The 24,026-nt window shown below is 46.5% G+C and overlaps 1 protein-coding gene and 1 long non-coding RNA gene across 2 annotated transcripts; one reads left to right on the top strand and one right to left on the bottom strand.

Moving 5' to 3' along the window:
- Positions 1–5,767: 5,767 nt before the first annotated feature.
- LOC144112410 (uncharacterized) lies at positions 5,768–10,985 on the top strand. Its single transcript, XR_013310250.1, has 3 exons — positions 5,768–5,933; positions 9,332–9,532; positions 10,537–10,985. It is a non-coding gene; the product is annotated as an uncharacterized LOC144112410 (long non-coding RNA).
- Positions 10,986–22,772: 11,787 nt separating this feature from the next.
- On the bottom strand, positions 22,773–23,631 carry LOC144112405 (lysosomal alpha-glucosidase-like). Its single transcript, XM_077645246.1, has 4 exons — positions 23,552–23,631; positions 23,386–23,435; positions 23,049–23,222; positions 22,773–22,841 (listed from the first exon to the last, which is right to left on the bottom strand). The coding sequence occupies exons 1-4, from the start codon at positions 23,625–23,627 to the stop codon at positions 22,773–22,775; spliced, it is 369 nt and encodes a 122-aa protein (XP_077501372.1). The 5' UTR covers positions 23,628–23,631.
- Between the last annotated feature and the right edge of the window lie 395 nt (positions 23,632–24,026).

The following is a 24,026-nucleotide window of genomic DNA, read 5'->3' as shown; positions in this document are numbered from 1 at the left end:
CTCCGGATGCCTACATCAGAAACCCGTTTTGTTGCCAACGTATACAGCATAAGAAGACAAATCGTTTGACACCACTTCGAACGTCCTACGTCAAGAAGTTTGGTCGCAATTTACGTCTGAATATCCAAGAAACTCTGGCTTTGGAGACCAAAGGTCGTCGGTGCAAATCCCTATAATATGCTAAGCTTTGATTCGACTAGTAATTTTATGCTCCATAACCCCCTGAATCGTTTGAAACCGAATATTCTACGCCAATCAGGTGGTTCACAATCTGTGTACCATTGGTACCACTCAGTGGACCAGTTCGGCTGTTTGCACGCTGGGGTATATATAGAGAAACGAAGCGTTCGTAGCATATGCGGCACGTGGGCGCTGCTTATAAGTGGAGGTTGCTGCTATGCAACCGGTTGGGTCACACGGTATGGTACAACCGGCCGCCATTTTTCGACAATGACCTTGTGTTGCATACTGACTCCACCCTGCGTAACGAGAGCAGTAGAGCTAACGCTCCAAAAATTTATATATCGGCTGTAATCGATTGCTCTGCACGCAAGCTCGCGTTTCTCGAGGAGCTGCCAATGATGACAAGCTGCCTGCTTCGATCATCTTTTTCCAGCATGCACCTCTGTGTTGCTGAGTGCTATCTATGGGTGTCCTCAACTTTCTCCCGCGCAATTAGACATGGTTTTCATTTGTGCTGCACCTTGAGCCGTTCGTTTTGCCAGTCTGCAACAGGTGACAGCTTCCGACGAGATACAGACGCTCAACCGCGTACGATGCAGCTTTCCAGTTGTCGCATGCTCCGAACTGCACGGCAAGCGCGCAGGTCGATGACAAATGCGTGCAAAGGTAGTGTGGCGAGAAGAAAGAGCTCGCCGCCATAAATAAAAGCAGGAAGGCATTCCGCGGAAGGGAGTACGAGGCACCAGGTATGGACAAAGCCATGCGCTATATTGGTTCGTGTTGATAATATATAAAGAAATGTTGGTAAGCGCGGGCTGAGCAAAGTACAAGGTGCATAAGACGGTACTTTTCTTCGACATGCCTGTCTTTGCAGAATGGTGTCAAACTGTAATGGACAGCAAAGTAGTTTCAAAAGAATACAGCTTAAAAATTTAAATGAAAAATTTCGCTTTCGGGTAAAGGCCGCTCTCAGTCAAAAGTTTCGAAACATATACGGCCTTTTCCCGCAGATATACGGTATTTCAAAAATTGTTCTTTTCACACATCTTTGAGCAATGGAACTGTCTGCGTACTTCTGTTGTTGGAGGAGCTGATGTCGCTACGTTTGAGCACAAAGTAAAGATGCTCCTCTTGTAGACTCTCCTTCCTGGGTAGTGGCGCTGCCTGCAGTATTGTGAAATGAATAAAAAAAACTCGCGTTTGTTTCCTAATCCACTCTGCTCTTTTCCTTATCATTTCTCTTTTTATGGTTCACTGCGCAGTCCTCAGTTTAATTTCAAGCGTTTTCGTTGGCCTCCAAGGTGCTATTCATGACTTGAGTACATGCAAAATGCACTCCGTCCCAATCTTGTTCTCATAGCTATTTCGCTGTCATTTTCCCTAGCTATTTGCCGACTGTTTTTCTTCTGTATTCGTTATTACGAACGACTTGTTTTATGGAAAGTTTTTCTTGAGAATAAAATTGTCCATATTAACGAGACGTGACTGTAATCCTTTAACATTTACAGTGGCTTGCCTCGCACATTGAGTCGGGCACTTCCAATGCCTCCATACAACATACTCTTAGCTCAAGGCTACAGAAGTAAGTGAGTTAAATAAGTAAGTGCTTTATTTTCCGTGCGTAATACACATTTGAGAACGGACAGGTTTGAGGAAAAAAACTGCAGAAGAAGCTTGACAAACCCTGAAACCTGGTTACTGGCAGCAGCAGCCGTGCGGGATGCTCAGGAAATCATTTTCTTTTTATTCTACATGACCGAAAATGTAACTTATGTACTGATGCACTTACTGCGCCGGATGACGTTGTCGGCTTTACTTCCACGAACTAACAAGAGAGACCAGGTGCTGTGTCATTTTCTTCCATCAGAGTTGCAGATAACGGCTTTGATATCGCCGCCTGTTTTGTATAGAGCGGGCTTACTCTGTTCCCTCAGTGTATAACAACTGGCTCCGTCCACTGATTAATATATTCAGCATCTTTTACATATCAAGTGAACCTTTTCGCACCGCCATCTTATGTAAGCAGGTTAATTTCGGTGGTGCTCGTATTGAAATGCCCGCATAGCTGGATTTATCTTTTTCGGTGTACGCATATTTTCTAGTTCTGAGCTCTTATTCTTGATTTCTGTAAAAACTGTGCGCTTATTCTCCTCTTCAGTTTTTTTTGTGACTATGATTTGTCTCCCTTGGTCCGTACTCGCGCTACTGCTTTTATACCCGTTTTTTATTCAGAGATATGCGGCAGAGGGAACGCAGGGAAGATGAGACTAATCTGTACGACAGACTTAATTTCTACGACCAATTATAACCTAGATTGCTTCCTTATAGCCTTCTTTCTCTATTTATCATATAAACCATGAACAGCAGCCGTGATAGAGGACAACGTTGCTTTCATCCTTTGTGTACCTCGACAGTTGTTGTACTCTTAATTCCTTCCCATGATATTTGAAATTTATTTTCTCGATATATTTCCAGTAGAAAATCAATTACCTCATGACAGATACCTTCATCTTATACGTTCCACTGGAGTTCCCTGTTCACCTTGTCGTATGCACAGCTTAAATCCAGGAAGGCTAAATACAGAGGTCTGTTTTCCGCCTTAGCTATTTCTATGCATCGGGTAAGCACGAACAGGATATCATCTATGTGCCTGCCCCTTCTGAACCCGTTCTGAAGTTCGCTTGAGTATCCCGTTACTTTTTACCCATGACTGCATTTTTAAGTTCACCGCCTGCATTCCCAGTTTGTATTTAACAGATGTTATTGTAACCGGTCGGAAGTATTTTATGTTCATCGTCTCTCGTTTCCCTCTACAGATCAGATTCATTATACTCTGTCTCCAGCTGTGCGGAATTTGCTTATTTCTCATGAGTGTCTCCAAAGCTTTTATCAGTGTTTCCTTGCTTCTTGGGCCAAGTTCATTAATCACCTTGATTGGAATTTCGTCTATCCCTGCGGACGTACATCTTCGAATATTTGCTTCCGCCTTTTTCCAATTAAGACTAGTCAGTGCTAAGCTGTTTTCTATTGGGCTGTCCTGTTTCGCTACCTCATTTGGGGAGAGCACCCTATCGTCGTTGCTAAATGACTCAGCTGTAGCTGATACACTGTAGTGCACAGCGTCGCCTCCCTCTAAAAATTTTCTCTCAGCATCGTGAATCTTTTCCTGCTTTCTTTGATTCGCTTTACCCAGAAAGCTTATATGGTTCCCGAATTTTCTTGGCCCCCCTTTAGTTGCATCGCAAGCTTCAGCCAACCAGCGATCAGAGGACTGATTTATTTTAACCCGAACGAGGACCTGCACTTGCTGTTGCTTTTGTCGATAAGATTCCCATTTTTGGCCAAATTCCTCGTCAGATAATTGCGCCCTCTTTGCTTGTCTGTGTTCCCTTGATGCCACCCGTCGTTGTTCGATGGCCTCCCTAATTTCCTTGTTCCACCAGCTTCGTGGCTTCCTCTTTCGTCTACAGCTGTTTACTCCTTTGCTTTTACTCCTTTTACTTGTTTTATGTTTGTACTAATGAGTGGTTCTAACTGATTATAATCCCCCGTTTTCATTGGGCGTTTCTCTATTGCCTCCGGTATGCCGGCTGCTATTACAGCTATTTCTTCGTCGTTTAATTTTGCGTTCTCTTTTTGACTTTTCTCTTCCGGGCTGTCACGGTGGGCAGCCACTGGGGGCTGCCGCTGCCCTCTCCCGTTGCCTGCTCAGCGCTTTGTGTCGCTGCAGTTGAACCGGTCTCGACTCGCTAAAATCAAGTTCAGGTAAACGCGTAGTCGTCGAGGTGGGCGGACCTTGCTCAACTGGATCCCCTGACTCGACCCGCCGCTTTCGGGATCATATAAACGAGGCCATTGTTGTCTGGCATCATGGCTAGACGGCAATGTCAGTAACGTTAAAATTTTTCCCCCTTCCTTTAAAGTGTACAGAAAAGATCGCAATGCGCATTTCGAGGGTGTCTTTAGACTTAAAAAAAAACACTTGCGAGTGCTCCGATAGAACCCTGAATGCATGCGAAAGTGTGTGGTGCAAGTTTTTACTTCACAGTGGCAAGCACTTGGTGTTCGGCGCTTCTAATCGCAGCCCTAGTAATTGTAGCCCTGCGCCACTAACCATGCTGTCGAACATAATACAGAACCTTAATGCTGACTTTTTACTTCGTGGTGATTTCAACATGCCACAAGTCCGATGGATTAAAATTGTGCCTGTGACATCATGCAACTCTGCGCTCTCCCTTTAATTCACCAACTTCGCAAACACGAATGGCCTTTATCAATATGTAGATTTCTCCACACGACAATAAGGTGACAGTGTTTCCACACTTGACTTTCTCTTTTCTAACCAATTCAACCTGGTCCATTCTATCTCTGTTGTCCCTGGTATCAGTGATCATGACGGTGTCTATGCAACTATGTCTTGCTCCCAGCCTGTACAGCGGCCTCTGTTCCGAGGAAGGTTGATTTGTTTAAGACTGTGCTAGTTTTACGGTATGTTGATGACTACCTGATTTCTTTAGGGCGCATGCAGTATAGGACGAGGGAAGCAACCTTTCTCTCTGAAACCGCATGTGCGAAGTGCTTCAGGCGGCATTTTGAGGCTGCTTGAGATAACGCACGGGGTCCCAGCTGACGGCTCATTTCGATTCCTAGACTTCAGGTTCCGCTTCCTCGACGAGCACACCCATGGGAAGTTCGGACGACGGGGCAAAAAGCCACTGCCTTTCCAAGCGGCGCTTTCTAAGCAAACCTAAAAGGGCACTGCAGACAACTATTAATTTTAATGTTAGCAAAATTCAATCGTTCGGCATTTCGTGGCTATGTTGCCGCTTTCCCGGCCTCGAAAGATGCTCTAAATAATGCAAAAGCTTTGGAAGGCTATAGTAAAGACGCGAAGGGCTTCTTATTTGCTTTTAAGAGCAGTAATTACACGGCGTCTAGGCGGTAGCAATGGCCAAAATAGAGAGCGTTTAAAAAAAAAACAATTTATGTTCTGGCAACGCTCGTGATATCATCAACTGGACAGCTCTCCAGGGTCCGAAGGCGGGCAAGTCGTTCTCATAATCATTTTCGGTTTAAGTGCTGCAAGCCTGCTTCCTGCTTCAAATAACTTTCGTAGGGAACTTGAGTGTTACGAGTAGGGACGACTGCGTCCTGTATACGAAGCACTTGCTGCGAGAACTGCAAAGGGCACTGGTGCGTATTTTTCTCCACTTATCCGCTTTGGAAAGATGACAGGAAACTGTACATTTGCTGGATTAGGAATATGCGTTCTTAAATTGGGTAAATTTTGATTGAGTTAAGACGTGCACTTTTGGCTAATGACCACTTTTGCTTTTTGGCTTTACAGAACCCAGCGGCAGTGATGAAAACTTGTACCTGTCTTCAGTACAGGGCGTTAGATCGAGGAGAGTAATCGAGTTCTTGATCTTGTCTTGTCCGCTTGGCACCAAGAGAAGTGTGCAGACTTCGGCAGATGAGACTCAGTGTGTCACGATGGAGAACATTGCAAACTCTACACCTGCAGGCCAAGCAGAGTGTGAGTGATCAGTGCTAATGATTTTTTACGCAGCGGGCGCAACAAAGTGTTCCTGGCGGATGCCGTGACACTCCCGATGATGAAAAAACGGACCGTATTCCTGGAGCCGGACCTGTCGTCACACGCCGGAAAGTCTGCGGGCTCACCGCGGCAGTTCTTTTCCGTCACTGCTCCGATGGTGCCGTGGGAGGCTGGAGGAGTAGGCGCCCATGATGTGAGCGCTGAAACTTTCTAACCACTTCAGGCCACTTTTTTGAGAGCTTCCTACTTTCAAAGCGGCTTTTCTTTTTGTAGGTCTCAAAATTTGGACACCAAATGATTGTGGTGAGTTTAGTTTGTGATACGTGTTAACGTTGAATGTATTGGGCCTGCTTTCTGTTAGGTGGTACAGTGTGCAAAGAAATTCTTTTGCGTTCGGTTCTCTGAAAACACAGAATTTCTACTTCTGCCCCCACCCATATATGTTGATGTGAATGGTAACATGAGCACTCGCCTCTTGAGTACGCTGCTTGCATTCCCGGCTGACACTCATGTTTTCTCCGTGGAGAACAATCCAGGCACACCCCAATTAGCTTTCGCCTGACGGCGTCATGCCATGTACTATTTTCTACCTCAAGATTTCGTAAACAGCGACCAAAGATGTACAATATGGTTCAGCAAGCGTGTGTAGTCAATATTGTATTAACAAAAACCGAAAGGAAGGCTTCCGCGCTGCCACCATTGAAGCTGCCCTAATGGCGTTGCACCTAATGGTTAATCAAAATGAGCAGCCCATAGAACGAGTAAAGTGCAAACCAATCTTCTTGTTCTCCGCCCTTTTTGTTTTTAGCTTCTGTTTTCTTCCATGGCGCTTCCCCTGTTCTGTGGCGGCGGTCGCGTCTCGATGGAGGTTAAACGCAAGGCGCCCATGTGCTGTGCAGTCTCAGTGCAGATTAAAGATCCCAAGGTGGTTTAACATGTAACCCGGAGCACTCCGCTTCGGCACCTCTTTTCTTCTTTCATTCCTTCCTCCGTCCCTCCCCTCGAGACATGTTTCTGGAGAAGTGAGAGAGGGTATGCACTTTCCTGTCCTGAGAAACATTTTTATCTCGCATTACTTGGCTCAGTGTGCGAAAACCCCGCTGTCGTCAGAAGCCCATGGCAGAAACGCGGTACGCGAATGACGTCATCACCTTTCCTCGAGACGTCACCGCCACCGCCCAGGCAAGAGAAGGAAACACTCCTGGTACTTCTAAATGCAAGCCTCCCCTCCGAGAAGGGCAAGTCGACCTCTAGGATGAAGGAAAACAAGTACTCCTCCCTGGAGCGGCTATACAATACCCCCTCAGTCAGATAACAAAGCAGACCACACTCAGTATGGGAGCGGCTGACCCCCTCCGCCCCAGGCACTGGCCGAGAGGCATCGTCCCACCTGACTTGATGGGGTACATGTAAACAGTGGCATGTGGCCTCTGCAAGATACAGTATAGGAAATACAATGCTCAACTGTGGTATTCATGTACAGGCAGCTAGAGATTGCACAAAAGAGAAAGGCCTCGTCACCACTTCAGCCTTCCCAGAGTAAAGTTGGTGTATGGAGTCATCATCCTCCAAAGTTGAAACCCTCGAGTCTATATCGTCAGGTGAGACCGCAGAATGCTCGGACGTAGCAGTTCACTGCTCGCGAAGTACGAGACCAGCGTTCGTGTACATGTAGGAATCTGCCTTGGGCTCTTCGCTGTGGCATATGTCTGTGTAATCACCACTTCGCGAGGCACCGCAATCGACTTTGCGTTCGAGAACATGCCACACCAGATGCAACGCGCTTCAGGTACCCGTAGGACGACGACCAGATCATGAAGTCGAGTTTGCCTGCGAACCCGATGAAGAAATGTAGTGTCAACACCATGGTGCTGCTCGGAAAAATGCTGTCATTGCTCGGCAAAGTGGTCTGGTCGTACTTGCTGAAAAGTGCTGTCATTCAAAAATTCCTGATAAAAAATCTGGGTGAAACACTACTTTATCGTGAGCTCCGCAAATAAAATTCAGCTGAGAGACCACAATGTGTCCGGTTTGTCGTGTTGCGTTATCGCCATCTCTAAAAAGCAACATTGCCCTCTGAAAACTAGCGCAGCCGCACTAAACTCAGCGACATAACTCAGTGACAGGAACAGCTAGAAGTGATGCTGTCGCATTTACACATCTTAAGAACTGCTTCGATGCCCGCATATTTTTTTAAGGGGTTCTTGAGGAAAGAAAATGGTGCAATAACTGTCCCACCTCTCGGCGTACGCCTCAACCACGCAATGAGGGAAGGGAGGAAGGCGGGAGTTGAAGAAGAAAGAGAGGCATGGAGGCCGCAGTGGAGAACTCCAGAATAATTTCGACCATCTGGGGATCTTTAACGTGCACTGACATCACCCAGCAGACGGGCGCCCTTTTTTTTTCTTCCGCGCCGGTGGTGTGCCGTGCGCATTTGAATATTCTTTCACCGATCCTCTCTAGCCTGTGCTGTGCTTCCCTCCTACAGCCCTGCACTGTGCTTCGACGGTGAGGACGTCGGCCAACGTCGACGCCAATTTTTCACCGCGTGTTTAATCGACATCTACTGCGGCGAAACAGACCTGTGATACTGAAAATACAGCAGTGTTTCTGAAAATAGAGGCAAGCATGCTTCCCTCCGCACATTATACATTCGCAGTCGTTCGGTTCCTTCATAAGCAAGGTGCAGGTATGCACAGTAATTACGACAGCTCCTCAGGTACACTCATTGAATAGGCTGTTCAATAGGGTTGCTTGTTTCTGTGAACTGATGCACAGCAACTTGTGCTTTGCGTGCTGGTTAAGTTGCTCCGGATATGAAGGTCTCCAAGCCTAAATATTCCTTGTTCGTCCAGCTCGCCTAGTGCATTAATCACAGGGATAGCATTAACTTTTTTGAGTGCTGCTCCCTGGCACAAAACTTCACCTGTTCCTTGTTCACTTGGTGGACGTCGTCGCTACGAGCACCCGCCCGCGTGAAAGCTACGCCCTGTTCTTTGTTCAGTGTGCACACGTAACATCAAGCCACAGCAGCCTAAATGGTTGCATGAGTTGTCCCTTCAGTGGGGCTGCCAGGTTTGCCCTGGCGGTAGCATTCAACAGTTAAGGCACATCCGTCATTGAGTGCACAGTACTTATAACCCGCCAGTTGCATCGCAGCGGTCTGAACAGTCTCCATAGACTCCAGGTTGTGGTTAAACGTGGCTACAAAGAGGCCCTAATCTGTTAAACAATGCTGCAAGGGGCGCGGAAAATATGGGTGCGTCCTAAATGCAGTAACTGGACCTGAATCTGCCTGTTCAAGGTTATGTGTGGAGCCGACCTCTTCAACTAACTTGCCAGTTATAGACACCTTCGGCGCGGCATTGTTAGGAATTACTTCGATGCGCCTATCCTGCTTAGAGCACGCCGGATCATATTTTGCAAAAAAAATATCCTCGCACGTGTTTCCTTTGTCAGAAATAATGACACAGTGTTCACCTCTTAGGAGAGGTCAGGTAACGAGCAGTGGAATTTTCGCATTCTTACATAATTCAATCGGCGCGCTGGTATAGCAGTAAAGTGTCCAAATAAAAAAAAAACTGCCTGCAGTTCCAGGACCAGCGTCAGCCGGCTGAGGACCTGGACTCCATCGTCGATGGCATCCAGAACGAGCCCAACGTTCCGGCCACACAACTGTTGCCTTTGAAGACCGAGCATGACCTCATCCATTGTGAGAATAGTGAGCGCCAGGACCTCCAGTAAGAGCAGCAGCATCACATCAAACTGAGGAATCTGGAAACCAGCTGACAGGTGTGTGTTCTTGCTCAGCGCAGCTTGACTGCTTCCCTCTTTGGCTGGCATCATTGAAAAGCCAGAGCTTCATTGCAAGCCGCAATTTACGAGCACCTAAAATAGTCTGCTCTTTGTTATGTGGTTGTCATGATTTCAGAAGTGCCTTGAATGTACTGTGGCAAATGCAGGTCCAGCTTCCTCGGACATCACTTTTAATTGTTAGGCAATTTGATTGTAAGATACTGCTTGAGCATATTGTTGGAATTGCCTAACCTTCCGATGGATAGCAAAATCTTGTTCTTGACCCTTGATAGGGCAACGTGATACGTGTTCCGCTGACGTGAAGTGCCTGCAAAAGAAAAACGGTGTGCCTGCGTAGCATATGTTATCGCATGCCGATTAATACCAAAACACCAAACAAACCATTCGGTGTGCTTTTATCTTCTGTATTGTATGTTTTTACAAGCGCGGATGGGCAGTTGTTCGAGACCCCGATTTTTGGAAAATATTTTTTTTTGCAATATCGGTGAGCTTTTCAGACTTTTTCATCAGTAAAGTGCATCATAATACTTCATGAAGCAATTATCACTTTAACTCAAGTTTCCTTACACGTCCGAAACACTGATGTACCAAGGGGGCGGGAGGGGGTGTTCTGTAACGCGCTCCGACATCGCCAACCTAATTTCCTCCTCGCTAAAACAATAGATCTAAAGAAGGCTTTGGCGACGACCGACGATTTTGGAGCAAATTCTTTTGAAATTTGGGTACTTTGTTAATCCAATAGACACCTTCGGCGCGGCCTTGTTAGGAATTACTACGATGCACCTATCCTGCTTGGAGCACCCCGGAGCATATTTTGCAAAGAATACCCCCGCACGTGTTTCCTTGGTCACAAAGAATGACAGTGTACACCTCTTAGTATAGGCCAGATAACGAGCAGTGGAATTTTCCCATTTTTACATAATTCTTTCTGCGCGCTGGTAAGCATTAAAGTATCCTAATAAAAAAAAAACTGCCTGCAGTTCCCGGAGCAGCGTCAGCCGGCTGAGGGCCTAGACCGCATCGTAGATGCCAGCCAGTACGAGCCCAACGTTCCGGCCACACAATTGTTGCCTTTGAAGACCGAGCATGACCTCATCCAGTGCGGGAATCAGGAGCGTCAGGACCTCCAGGAACAGCAGCAGCATCACATCAAACAGGAGACGCCTCCTCACGTGGACACGGTGACACGTTCTTGCTCGTCAGCAGAAGGCCAGTCTGTCAGCACCGCAATAGGCTCCGCCAACCTGCAAATAGGCCCCGGTGCAGTTCTGCAGTTCTGGCTCTGCCTGAAGGAAGAGAGCCCGGTGGAGAGCAGTGGACGACGCGTGTGAAAGGGGGTGCCGTCCACATCTGCTGGTACCCTGATTGCGGCAGACGCCACACCAAGCGCAGGCACTTCGAGGCGCACCTGCGGTCGCACACCGGCGAGAAGCCGTACGAGTGTGGCTGGGCGAACTGCGGCTTGGAAGTTTTCCCACTCCGATGCTCTGTCGAGGCACTACCGCAAGCACACTGGGGAAAGACGGTACCTGTGCGGGCGGTGCGGGCGCGCCTTCTACCGCAAGGAGCACTTGCTGATGCACGAGAAGACGCACAGGGGCGAGTGAGCGGCCCTTACGCGTCATTGTTTGTGCCCGCAAAAGTCTGTGGTATGAGAAACGCACCTGTTGCATCACTGTGACTGCTATAAAGCTTTTCTCGGCTAAACCGCTAGCTTGTTTGCACTGGAATTTCGCAGAGTTGGAATTTGGTAGTAAATTTAACTTAATGCTACATTTTGATAGCGTACTTGCTTGGTTCGAACAACATGGATTGGAAGTTAGTATCATGCGAGGCGGTTCCGGGTGAAGTTTCTGAGACATCCCTGTCGGAAGCGCTGTCTCCCACGCGCGAGGAGGTGGGAAGCAGTCATGGTTTCGGATCATCTGCTTGCGTCTTCTGTCGAGACTCGGTACTGCAGGTGCAGATGTTGAAAAAAACTTGCTTTCCCGCTCTGATATCGCTGCAGACAATGTGAGTTTCTGATTCATTCTGATCAGATCGGGCACTAATGAACAATATTTGGCACCGAATTCAGCCTCTGTACGAAATTTGTAAGGGAATAAGCAGTGGTTTCGACAAGATAAGCATTCTAAGAAGTCACTGTGAGTGATGCTATGATCTCCAGAAGTATTCTTCCACACGAACTTCTTCTTGGACTATCCTGCATGTATTTTGCTTTTGTCCTTTATTTCGTTCTTTTGGTCCTTTATTTGTTTTGCCTGTGCTATATATTTTATTGTTTTACGTTCATCACGTATTTTTATTATTTAAGCCCGATTTTCTTAAGCCAAGCCGTATCCGACAATGTGGCTGAATAAAATATATTATCAATAAAGCTTAGTAAGCTGCTTGCATATGAAAGGGAACCTACAGTGAGCATATGTGCTGTTTGCTTATTTTGCTTACTGGTTTCATAGACTCCGGTATGGTAATGCAGTCAGCATCGCTACTCATTATATTTCAAAGTATTGAGGTATTGAACATATTATCTGGCTCCAAAGATCTATAGATCTTGTCACGCACAGTGCGACCCCTCGGCGGTGGTTCCCGGTCGCCCGCGTGTCCGCCATATCTCGGCCCACTCCGTATGCAGCCAACGGGCACCGTGCAGCAGGAAGCAGAGTTCGTATTTAAAAAAATGGCTTGCTGCGTTAAGAATGCAATGAATAATTCAATAAAGGCAGCGTTTGAGCGAGTTGGTTTTCCATGCTGAACGTAAAAGCGCAAGAAACAAGGACGTAGAATAAGACAGACAACACGAGCGCTCACTTCCAACTGATCTTTATTACTTGCAAGAAACAGAATTTTATACTCTCGATAATGCCTGCAAGGCATTACCACAGAGCGATGAAAGATAGATGACAGTCATCGAGCGTCACACTTGAACGATAAAAGATAGGACATCTCCTTTTGTGAGAGCAGAATTGACGTAGCACTTACGCAGTCATCCCCAGCTCACTCTCTCTCCAACGCCTTAATAATTTCGCGCGTAATTTGACATTTGCTCCCGTAAAGGACTTTGCACTTCTGAAAAAGAGGACGACAACCCACTTTTCCTTCTTTTCCTTTGCTTTTACATTTCAGACAATGAATGCTCATGTGGCCCGCTCTTTTATTTTGCACAACATAGTCATGCTCACCCAATCGCTCATTTAGGCATCACCCATTTTACGAGGGGCGGGCAGGAGAGGGGGAAATACTCTCAAACACGTGCGCTGCGCGCCACCCCACTGTTGCCATCCTTCTCTGGACTTATAATCCGGCGCGCGGAGCAACGTTCGGCTGGTTAGCCACCTGTCAAGCACGTGTTTGCCTCTGTACAAAAAAAGCTGCAATGTTGTACGGAAAGCCAACGTCCTCTAGACATAAATGTTTTATTGTCGGTTGCGGCAGTAGTCGACGGAAGTAAAAAAAAAAAGCCGCAAGTATGCACGCACGCGATGTTGTTATGCGAAGGTCTCAGCGTGTCTGCGATGTCTGTTTCTTCACCGCTTTCCCGCCGGCCCCGAGTTGCATTGGTAGTGGACGTAGTTGGCGAACAGAAAATACTTGCGCCAATAACAAGCTTCCGCATCAGCGCATTTTGTGAATGAAATGCTGACAGAAGCAAACCCATTGCCCGTGCTTAATATCGAGGGCGGAACGAAGCACAGCGCCTGGTTTGCCAAACTATACCTTGTACAAAATTTTAAGAGATCAAGGTTTTGTATGGTCTTGGCAAAGCTGTTTTAATTCAGCAGTACACGATGTAAGGACTTCGCAAATGTGGCCACAACTTCGTTTCGCCACCCCACATGTTCACGAATATCGGGATCGTGTGGGCACCGACACCAGAAAAAAAACAAAAAGCATGCTCTTATTACAAAAATACTAATTTCATTTGAACAATGACATGAATGATAGCGGCGACACGAACTTTTACCCAACTGCAAAGTGAGCATTCAAAAATTAATGCAGCCACGGCAACGTAAGAAGAAAGAACATACGGCATGCGCGGAACGGTAAACTCTGCCATGCATTGTAATGAATCATTAGACTCAAATCACATCGAATGCACTGTAAGAAAATCCACTATGTACGGCAGTGCCAGAGATAAGACAAACGTAACGACTTGAGCAGTGCCCCTACCCGACTGAGATTGGAATTCTCAACACAGGTGCGGCTATTCGGCCTGTCAGTAAGCGGTAATAGCCTTCCATTAGCGTACCAACCTTTAAGTCCGTGTAATTAAACATTTTCTGGTGTTTGTGGGCCAGTGAGTACTGTCGGAAGCAGAGTAGGCAAGAATGCGTGTTGCTTTCAGTGAACTGTCTTGTAACGCTCGTAGCATGAACAACCCTACGCGAGCGGCAGGAGGGAGCGATAAAATTTGAATTTTATCGTGCATATCGCCGCAAACAAACACTGCAATGATCAGACATGGATTCGTTTCGGTCACACAGCTCGCTGTTGTCTCCCGAATGTTGAATTTGTGAACAGAGTACTCTGTCGTAGGCTCCGCATCTAAATTGTCACACTCGCCATGTCCAAGCAGGCAGCGCGAGCGTTAATTACAAACTGTGCTCCACGAAAAACGAGATATTAGATTGATCTATGCGATCTTGAGATTCAGCACATTTCGCTTTCGTTTTTTCCAACATGCAACACTGTGTAACGTTTGCCCTACAGGCAACCGGCGACAAAAACTACACGCGTGAACTGCGAGCATGACACACACCGATGCTGATCGTGAAGCACCACAAGCTGCTTCGTCTGCAGCCCACGGGCTGCAGATTATCAGTCCATGACGGCGTCGGCGTTAGGCGGTGCTCGGGTAAAACAAAAATGGCGGCGCCCAGGTATCGAAACTAAAATCGTGTTATTTACCACAGGATAACTGCACTTTGTAAACAACACCTTTCGTGCATCTCGCGAACGGCTTTTGATGCCTGATCGTGCAACAAGTTTTTCCTGGTCTTTCTGAAGTCCTAAGCTTACATAGTGAACTGAGATTATTTGGGGCAGAGAACAACACGTCAACGTTTACCCTGTTGCCAATTTTTTAAGACTGTGAGAAAGCTTATGTTTATAAGGAATGACTGCAAATTTCTTATCGACTTTTGTCTTTTCCAGCTCTTCCTGAGACTTGGCTTCCCATTTTTTTCTTTTTGATAAGTCCTTCCGCCACAGAAACCAGCACGTGCAACGGATAACATACTTCTTGCAACTTGTTGGACTTCAGGAAAAGGCTTTCTTCAATTGCATGTTCACATGACTTCTTTATGCAGTTGACAAACCCTAAACGAGCTATGTTTCTTTTTATGAGCTTTGAATGCACGGAACTGAAAGGTAAGGGCATTTTTTCATCCCGGGGATGATAAATCCAGCAAGTGTGGTCTTCTAAAAAAGTTAACCTGATATCAAGGAAGCGTATGCTACCGTTCTCAGGAAGTTCAAGCGTGGCGACAAGTGTAGATAAGCTATGCTTAATATGATCTAAAACGCCTCCTACCGCTTCATCGAGGGCGATTGCAGTGGTGTCTAAAAAGATTGAAAAATCATCCACAGAACGAAAAACATTTAACATCCTTACGTCTTCAAGGCAGGCAAAAAGCCTTCTGTCACGTACAGCTAAAAATAGGTCACTTAACAAAGGAGCAACGCTGGACCCTATAAATATCCTTGTTTCTGCAAAAACAGGTCATCGCCGCACATTAGAAAAGCGGAATTAAGTACTTAAGAGCTCTAAAAATCCCCCTACACTCACTGCCACTGAATTCTGGAAAGCAATAGGGCCAGCGTTCTCAATACATCTTTCAACGCACTGCAACAATTCGTTTTTCAGCAACGAGTAGTAAAGGTCTTTTACATCGATTAAAAAGGCAACCATGTTTTTTCCTTCACTTTGCTTTAGAAAATCAAGTGACCTATTTTTATTTTTTAAGTGACCTATTTTTAACTGAACGTGACTGAAGGCTTTTTGCCTGCCTTGAAGACGTAAGGATGTTAAATGTTTTTCGTTTTGTGGATGATTTTTTTATCTTTTTAGACACCACTGCAATCGCCCTCTATGAAGCGGTAGGAAGCGTTTTATGTCATTTTAAGCATAGCTGATCTCCACTTGTCGTCACGCTTGAACTTCCTGGGAAGGGTAGCATACGCTTTCTCGAAATCAAGTTAACTTTTTTAGAAGACCACACTTGCTGGATTTATCAACCCCGGGATGGAAAAATGTCCTTACCTTTCAGTTCCGCGCATTCAAAGCTCATAACAAGAAACATAGCTCGTTTAGGGTTTTTCAACTGCAGAAAAAAGCCATGCGAACATGAAATTGAAGAAAGCCTTTTCCTGCAGTCCAACAGGTTGCAAGAAGTGGGTTATCCGTTGCACGTGCTGATTTCTGTGGCGGAAGGACTTATCAAAAAGAAAAAAAATGGGAAGCCAAGTCTCAAAAAGAGCCGGAAAAGACAAAAGTCGATAAGAAATTTGCAGTCATTCCTTATAAACATAGGCTTTCGCACAGTCTTAAAAAATGGCAACAGGGTAAACGTTGACGTGTTGTTCTCTGTCCCACATAAGCTGAGTTTACTATGTAAACTTAGAACAGAAAGCCCAGGAAAAACTGGTTGCACGATCAGGCATCAAAAGCCGTTCGCGAGATGTACGAAAGGTGTTGTTTACAAAGTGCCGTTATCCTGTGGTAAATATTATATAGGCCAAACGGGAAGATGCCTAAATGAGCGATTGGGTGAGCATGACTATGTGGTGAACAATAAAAAAGAGGGGCACATGAGCATTCATTGTCAACAATGCAAAAGCAAAAGAGAAGAAGGAAAACTGGGTTGTCTTCCTCTTTTTCACAAGTGAAAAATCAGTTACGGGAACAAATGTCAAATTACGCGCAAAATTTTTGAGGCGTGGGAGATAGCAGCAGCTGGGGATGGCTGCGTAAGTGCTCCTTCAATTCTGCTCTCACAAAAAGAGATGTCCTATCTTTTATCTTTCAACTGTCACGCTCGATGACTGTCATCTTTCACCACTCTGGGGTAATGCCTTGCAGGCATTATCGAGAGTATAAAATTCTCTTTCTTACATGTAATAAAGATCAGTTGGAAGTGAGCGCTCGTGTTGTCTGTCTTATTCTACGTCCTCGTTTCTTGCTCTTTTACGTTCAGAATGTAATGAAAACACCGAAATAAGCATCGGCGGTGCAAATGGTTACTGATTGACGCTGTACACTTTTTTATTGTCAGTATGGAATTGACGACCGCATTTATTGGCAGCATAAAACCACGTCCTCACCAGCCGCGTCAAGACGTTGTGGCTGCCAGCAGAATGATAAATTTGATTAGAAAACAACGCTTAGTGCGACAGGGGACACGCAGAGGCGGCATGACACATCTCAGTGTTTCCAAGTCGTGATCTCCGTAACCGACTACCCAAATTGCAGGCTTTATCCGGTCGACGAGTGGAAAGCAGAGATGGCGCTGTCGCGTAATCGCTGCGCGGCTGGGAGCACGCCGTGTCTGGTTATTTCAGCAGTGATATGAACTGCAGCGAAGGCGACACTTTTTTATTTGTTGCCCGTGTTGTATCCTGCATTTTAAGTGCGAGGAACGATTTAGCTCATCAGTGGGCTTCAGATACGCGGCAGACGATACACAACTCTGGACTTCTTATTTTTTCCCCTGCCCTGATGAGGAGTTCCAGTAAGCAGCTGGTCATACCGAACAAAGAGAAGCATAAGAAACTGGCCACCTCTATCAGTTTTTGGGGAGTCCTTTGTCGCCACGATCTTCGAAGGCTGTTCTCAGTGCCAGACGTTCTCTAGATGACGTGCGGTTAAGTCACCTCCCGGCTATAGAGCTCCAACGTCGGCTTAACCAGCATTATTTTTTGCCGGTGAGCACTTTCTGAGGATCGTACCTTGTTTCGAGGTTGTCCTATACTATCCGTTACTTCCCTTTGACACTTGTGGTCATCAGCAAGCCGCTTAGGTCTTCGCCTCCGTGTGGTATCGATACTGCATCGGTATAAGTACCTGAAAAAATCCACCCATCGCTCATCGTTCATATGCCTCAACCGTTCTTCATACTGCCCCTGACTTTTTGCCTCACGTGCTTCGAATGCTGACCACCCCGTATCACCTTGAGCTGCTTCATTAGCACTGCTTCCATGTGCCCTGAAGGCAAGCCTATACTGTCTAACCTCTGCTTTATTTCAACTGCCGAATTTGTGGCAGATAACAAGCACTCCACAGTGGTTGCGAACGTCATGCCCGGTACAATTGCGCTTTTCCAGATTCCCCGAATGACTTCATATTTGTTATATCCCCAGAGCGCGCGATTCTTAATTACAGCTGCGTTTTCTTGCTTTATAATTTTCTCTCTTTCTGCCATCATTTATCCATAGAGCAAGGTACTTGTACGCCTTAACTGTAGACAAGTTTCGTCGCCTCGATGTACCAGGCAGATCATTGTAAGCCATGTCTCCCGATTTTTCAGTTCTAAATGTCAGTCGTAGAGTCTCCGCCTCTTTTCCACAAATGTCTGCCAAGTCTTGAAAGCCTCTCGCGCCGTCTGCTAGAAGAGCGATGTCACTGGCATATATCAATAACTTTATGTGGTATATGGATTGATGGATAAAGCTGAACCCTTTATATCGGGCGGTGGCTGACGCCACCAAGCCATGACGCTTGAACTTTCACTCGTCTTGATTTTAGACACCAATCAGATAACCTTCGCTTGGTTATTTCTACCCGCTTAAAACCTGTTTTTTTTTTCACTGTGCTTAAACTTCAACGCTTTGAATATATTAGCCCCACTGTTTCGACTGTAGGGTGAAGCCTTTTACAGAAAAGTATGAAGTGTTCAGCCGTTTCTTCCTCCTCTTCACATGCAGCGCAAAACATGTCTCGTGGTACCGGACTCGCTATGCCGTAGGCCGCAATACTCCCGTCCTGGCCTCGAACAACACAGAGCTTCCCCCTGCAATTATCGTAGATATTTTCTTTTCCAATTTACTGCTTAAACATTCTGTATGTTCAGAAGAGCAAGGTTCCGGGCTAGTTGGTAATGCATTTAAGGGAAGAAACAGCGCAATGAAACACGGACACACGAAGAACGGACACACACGAGCGCTGACTCACAACTGAAAATTTATTTTGAAGAAAAGATGCTTAAATAGGAGACATGCGAGGGTGCTTAACAGGGCTGCTGCAGCGATAACCGCCAATCAGTGTGGTCGCGTCACAAAATTTCAAAAACAGCAACGAATGAAGTAAGTGATAAAAAACGGTGTAAAGGGCCGCAAAAAGGTGGTCAGGTGACAGTAACAATAACAAGACCAATGGGGGGGGGGGGGGGAGCTAAAATCTTGAGGGACACAGATGTGAAAATACAGGTGAAACATAAAAATGAAAGACGTACAAGCTTTAAAAGCGTGCCCAAAAAGGGGAGGGGGAGATAAAAGCGTTAAAATCTTAAGACGCAGCGAAGGATAAAACAAGATAAAGGCACTACCAACAAGGGATCACAGAATCATTAGGCTATAGGTTGCACAAGAAAACTTAAGTGTTCATCAGGCCACCCAGAAAATTTAGCTCTTTTTCCGACAAGGAGAGGGATGCAGTGCTCACGCATTGTTCACCAGCTTGATGAATTTGGAGGGCTTCTAGGATTTCCCTCGTCAACCTATCTCGTCCTCGGCCGATAGTGGTGCAGCGATTAAAGTCAGGGGTGCAGATTCTTTCAGTGTCGTCTTCTGTGATTTTTCACTTCTTACAGTGCTTAGCCAGGTGCCCAGAAATTGCTATACTATTTACGTTGTTTTGATGTTCTTGTAGGCGGATATTGATGCACCTTCCCGTTTGACCGATGTACCTCTTCCCGCATGACACTGGGATGGAGTAAATTATTTCTAAATCACAGGGGACATATTGATCAGAGTGTGCCACCCTACACCCTCGGGTTTCCGGCGGGTTATTCACTTTGGAACAAAGGGCGGAAAGCTTGTTGGGAGCCGTGAAGACGACATCCACGCCGTCGCGCTGTGCGACTTTCTTTGTCTTGTTATTGTTATTGTCTTGTCTTGTTATTGTTACTGTCACCTGACCACCTTTTTGCGGCCCTTTACACCGTTTTTTATCACTTACTTCATTCGTTGCTGTTTTTGAAATTTTGTGACGCGACCACACTGATTGGCGGTTATCGCTGCAGCAGCCCTGTTAAGCACCCTCGCATGTCTCCTATTTAAGCATCTTTTCTTCAAAATAAATTTTCAGTTGTGAGTCAGCGCTCATGTGTGTCCGTTCTTCGTGTGTCCGTGTTTCATTGCGCTGTTTCTTCCCTTAAATTCTGTATGTTCCCAGTGCCGATTTCTTCAGCATCCCTGCTTTCCGCAGAGTCCTCGACGCGGGTTTCGCGCGGCTTGCATTCGAACTTTGAAATGGAAGCCGAACGAAACTCGAGTTGAAGCCTGAAGGCAGCATTTTGTTTTCTTGTATATCTCATTTTCTTTGTCGCATAACTCCCGCTTTTGCTCGCGAGCCTATGTAGTTCTTCGGTCTGAATACGCGTGACTAGGAGTGAATTTGCTAGTCTGTAACTTTGTTTTTGTCGACTTTTTTTTCTGCCTGCAGGTCCTTCAGAATATGCGTTGGCAAGTAAAGGATCAAACAACAACGAGAACGTAGAAAGACATAATGCACCGTGAATTCTTTGTTCCCGCACTGTTCTCTGAGGGACTTCGCGCTTCGTATTCCGTTCTTGTCAGTCGTATGCTGCATTTCGCTGGAGGAATGATGACTGACTTGTTCGATCACAGACAAGACCATAAACTTATATTCCGCATCTTTAAATAAGAAGGAGCTAACTTAAACAAGTACAACAGCGCCTCAGAAAAGGACGTTCTGCACAAGACAGAAAGAACTATAATGCCCATAATAGGTGCATAACGTGGTTGCACTACAGCACTGAAAAGTTCAAAAGGCCCAATTATGTCTCTTGAATGAGTGATCAATACGGCGAAAGGGCGTGTCGATAATTATCTTTACATCAATGCCATTTCAGGGCAATTAATCGGACGCTGCGTTCCGTGATTCAGAGGTTTTCAGATCGAAAAATTGTACGCTTCAGAAATAATGCATTGTAGAAATCGTCTTTTAGACTTCGTGCGCGTAGATAGCGCACTTGTGATTTCTGCGGAGCATTGAAATTCTGCGGAGCAAATTTTGTCGCCCTTTACTTTCCATGGGTGATTTTTTTTTTTTACGCCATGTCTATTCTCTCACTTCTCGGAAGTTAAGGCTTTTGGTCTGTTCTTAGAGCTGGTAATGCGTCGTACATTCATCAGAGGCAAACGAGTCCACCTCTCGCGGACAGAAGTTTTAAATACAGGGCCGTCGTGGGATATTGTAATATATGAACACATCGATGGGAACGGTCTAACCTTCCGATGTGTAAAAGACTGGCTTTTCAACTTTGTCCTGTGTTCGCACCCAGTAGTTAAGACTACGATAGAGAACCAATGGGAGCGTTTTGGGTAATTACCATGAAGAAACTCTGGGATATTATCAACGTAGTGACCGGACTGGTTTTTAATCTTCCGACAAAACCTTGCTTTTAAAGTTTGTCCTTCACTGGCACCCAGTAGTTGTGACTCCATAGAAAACAAATGGAGTGCGTTGTTGTCAATAACAGAAAACTACAACCGTCCCGAGGAGGTACCTGTGGATACATTGATTGTTATGGTGCATTTTTGCGATATGCGAAAAAAATTTCTTTCATATACGACTTTGAAAAACTGCACTTCTTCAGAATTTCTGGGAATCACAGGACGTATGTTGTCCATCACATAGTACTGTAGATAATTCTACTCTATTGCCGCTATTGCCGTAGCCATCACGCGCACGGAGTCCCGGTATATGCTATCGGACTCTAAAACAGTAATACAAAATTTCGCCCGCGGGAGAGTTCACGTCCCTGCATTTCGCCTACTGAACGCCCTCGCCGCACACCTGCCCCGCCACATGGAGCTCATATGGGTGCCTGCCAGATCAGGGGAATCCCGGAGTAAGCCTTCGCCTAGGGATCGATTGAAAGTTGGCGGCACCCGCGGCTACTGCAGTATGATCGGTGTCGACATCTTCGGCGTAGTTGCGGTGCTCGTAGCAGCGTCTTTTCGCTGTCTGGTGCGGTCCTCGGGTGCGAAGCGCTGAGGGCTGGCATCACGACTTGAAGGGGGCGTCCGGAACATGGAAGGCTACCCAGCACCTCCACCAGATGTCACGTAGTAGTGACGGCAATCGAAGGAGCGAGGCTCCCGGCCGCGGCGGTCGAATTTCGATGGAGGCGAAATTCTAGAGGCCCGTGTACTGTGCGATGTCAGTGCACGCTAAAGAACCCCAGGTAGTCGAAATTCCTGGAGCCCTTCACTACGGCGTCTCTCATAGTCTGAGTCGCTTTGGGACGTTAAACCCCCATAAACCGAAGGAGCGAGGAAGACGGACAAAAGGTCTTCTAAAAGAAAACTGTTTATTGGGCTGACTTGCTCCCACAATGGACTGAATCACTCGGCGGCGGCGAAGCGACAAGCGTGCTCGGCGGTCGTCGAACAGAATGCCCGCCGCTGTCGGCCGTGCTCAATAATTTAAAGCTGATAGCGAACTTTCGAGATAAAGCGTGCGAAGTTACTAGAACATTCCGGAAAAACGTAGAATCAGCTCTGCCTGGCTGCGATCAATCGATATAAATCTAGTCGCGTCTTGCGTCGCAAACAAAGCGATAAAGTGGTGTGGCGGCAGATTTGAACAACGAACAAACACTGCAAATATTCGCGGCAATATCCTCCTCACATGCGGGATCCGTGCTCGAAAGCTCAGCTGTCGCATTTGCATTCCTGTGAGCGGTCATGGTTCCAGGAGGGCAAATTCAGCCAGCCTCAATGCTATACATCGTACACAACAACCGCGCTGTCTCGTAGCAGTGGTTAACATTAACCACACGCACGGGCAGTCTTCTCACAGCACTTCAAGTTGGCTAGCTTGAATTAGAACAATCGTGGCGCACCCGTACTTCCTGGTGCTACCAGACGAGTCGTCAGCGCACCGCACACATGTCGGAGCAACGCTCCTGCCTCGCCATTTCGCAACGGACGCGGTCGCCGCGTGTTCGGTCAGCCTCGACGAGGCTTCGGGTCAGGACATAAACCATCGCACTGTAGTGTTTTTCCTGAGAGGCATTAGGATCTGCTTCAAGTCCATGACCTGCGAGTGGAAAAGGTGGGGGTGAAAAAATAAAAGCACAGCGCATCAGCTCGGTGATCGTCTTCACATGTCACGGAGATGGTTCGCTAGTCAGTGTTTGTGAAAGCAACATGCGACGACAGAGGGCCACCCGGTTTGTTCGGGCAATGGTGGTCTTTCTCTTTTTTTTATAGGCCCACTTCGCATTCATGGAAGTAAACTCTTTACCTTGTTGCTGTGGTGCCAGCGGCACTGCCTGTGTGAGATGTGGTAGTAGCCGTCCTGTTCGACGCGGGTGGGCCTCCAGCAGATGCCCAGCGCTCGCACGGACATAATGGCCAGCTCACGCAAGGTCGAGTTGAAAAGCTTCTTGTACTGGTAGCTGCAGATCTCCAGAGAGTTCTGCGAGGGCACCAGAAGGAGCTTGTGAACAGAGAAAAAATATGTGGCACATGCTTCAAAACGTCAGGTTGCATTGCTATGAGCATAACGACTGAAAGTAAAGAAAAAAAAGAAACGGAAACTTTCTGCGAAAGAAACTAAAGCATCCGGGAAATGATCTCACGTTGGCCGCACGGAACTTCAGGGAAACGTATTCACCCAGGAGCTGCGCATCTGTAGAAGCAGCCGGCAGGGAAGACAACCAAATGAGAATACGATTAGCTCGAGCGCGCATTGCGCGATGTGTTCCGCAGGCTGGTTACAGGGAGATGCACGCAACAACGGCTCACCCAGAGTTTCGCCGCCATCCCAGTAGAGGTCACCGACAGCTTCGTCGGAGCCATTGAGAGCAACAAGGAGCTTCATTGGATTCCTGCGCCTATACAGTTAGAAAAGTAACTTTACGCGCAAACAAAATCGAACACTCCCCGAGTCAGGACATGACTAGCTATCACGCAGGTTCTTTCTAGCAGCTCACGTATGAGAATGACTGAATCAACGCAGGAAAAAATAGTTTCTTTAGAACTTGACGCACAGTTTCTCGGTTGTTTTTTTTTTACTCGTTTTGCATATAGGCTTTTTTTTTCCTTGCAACATGGGGAGAGCTTTTGTCTGTATTAATGTTCAATGAAGCCAGAAACATCAAAATCCTTGAGCCTACAATTTTGACTCGGCATTGGCTGCTTGTTTAGGTAGACAGAAAAGTTTTTACCAGCGGTCTCCATTTTCTCACGGAGGAATTCTGTTCAGTGGTTCTGAATGTGA

This window comes from Amblyomma americanum, unplaced genomic scaffold (assembly GCF_052857255.1).
Source record: "Amblyomma americanum isolate KBUSLIRL-KWMA unplaced genomic scaffold, ASM5285725v1 scaffold_93, whole genome shotgun sequence".
Classification (NCBI taxonomy): domain Eukaryota; kingdom Metazoa; phylum Arthropoda; class Arachnida; order Ixodida; family Ixodidae; genus Amblyomma; species Amblyomma americanum.
Note: the sequence above shows the minus strand (reverse complement) of the source record. Positions and strands in the feature narration are given on the sequence as shown.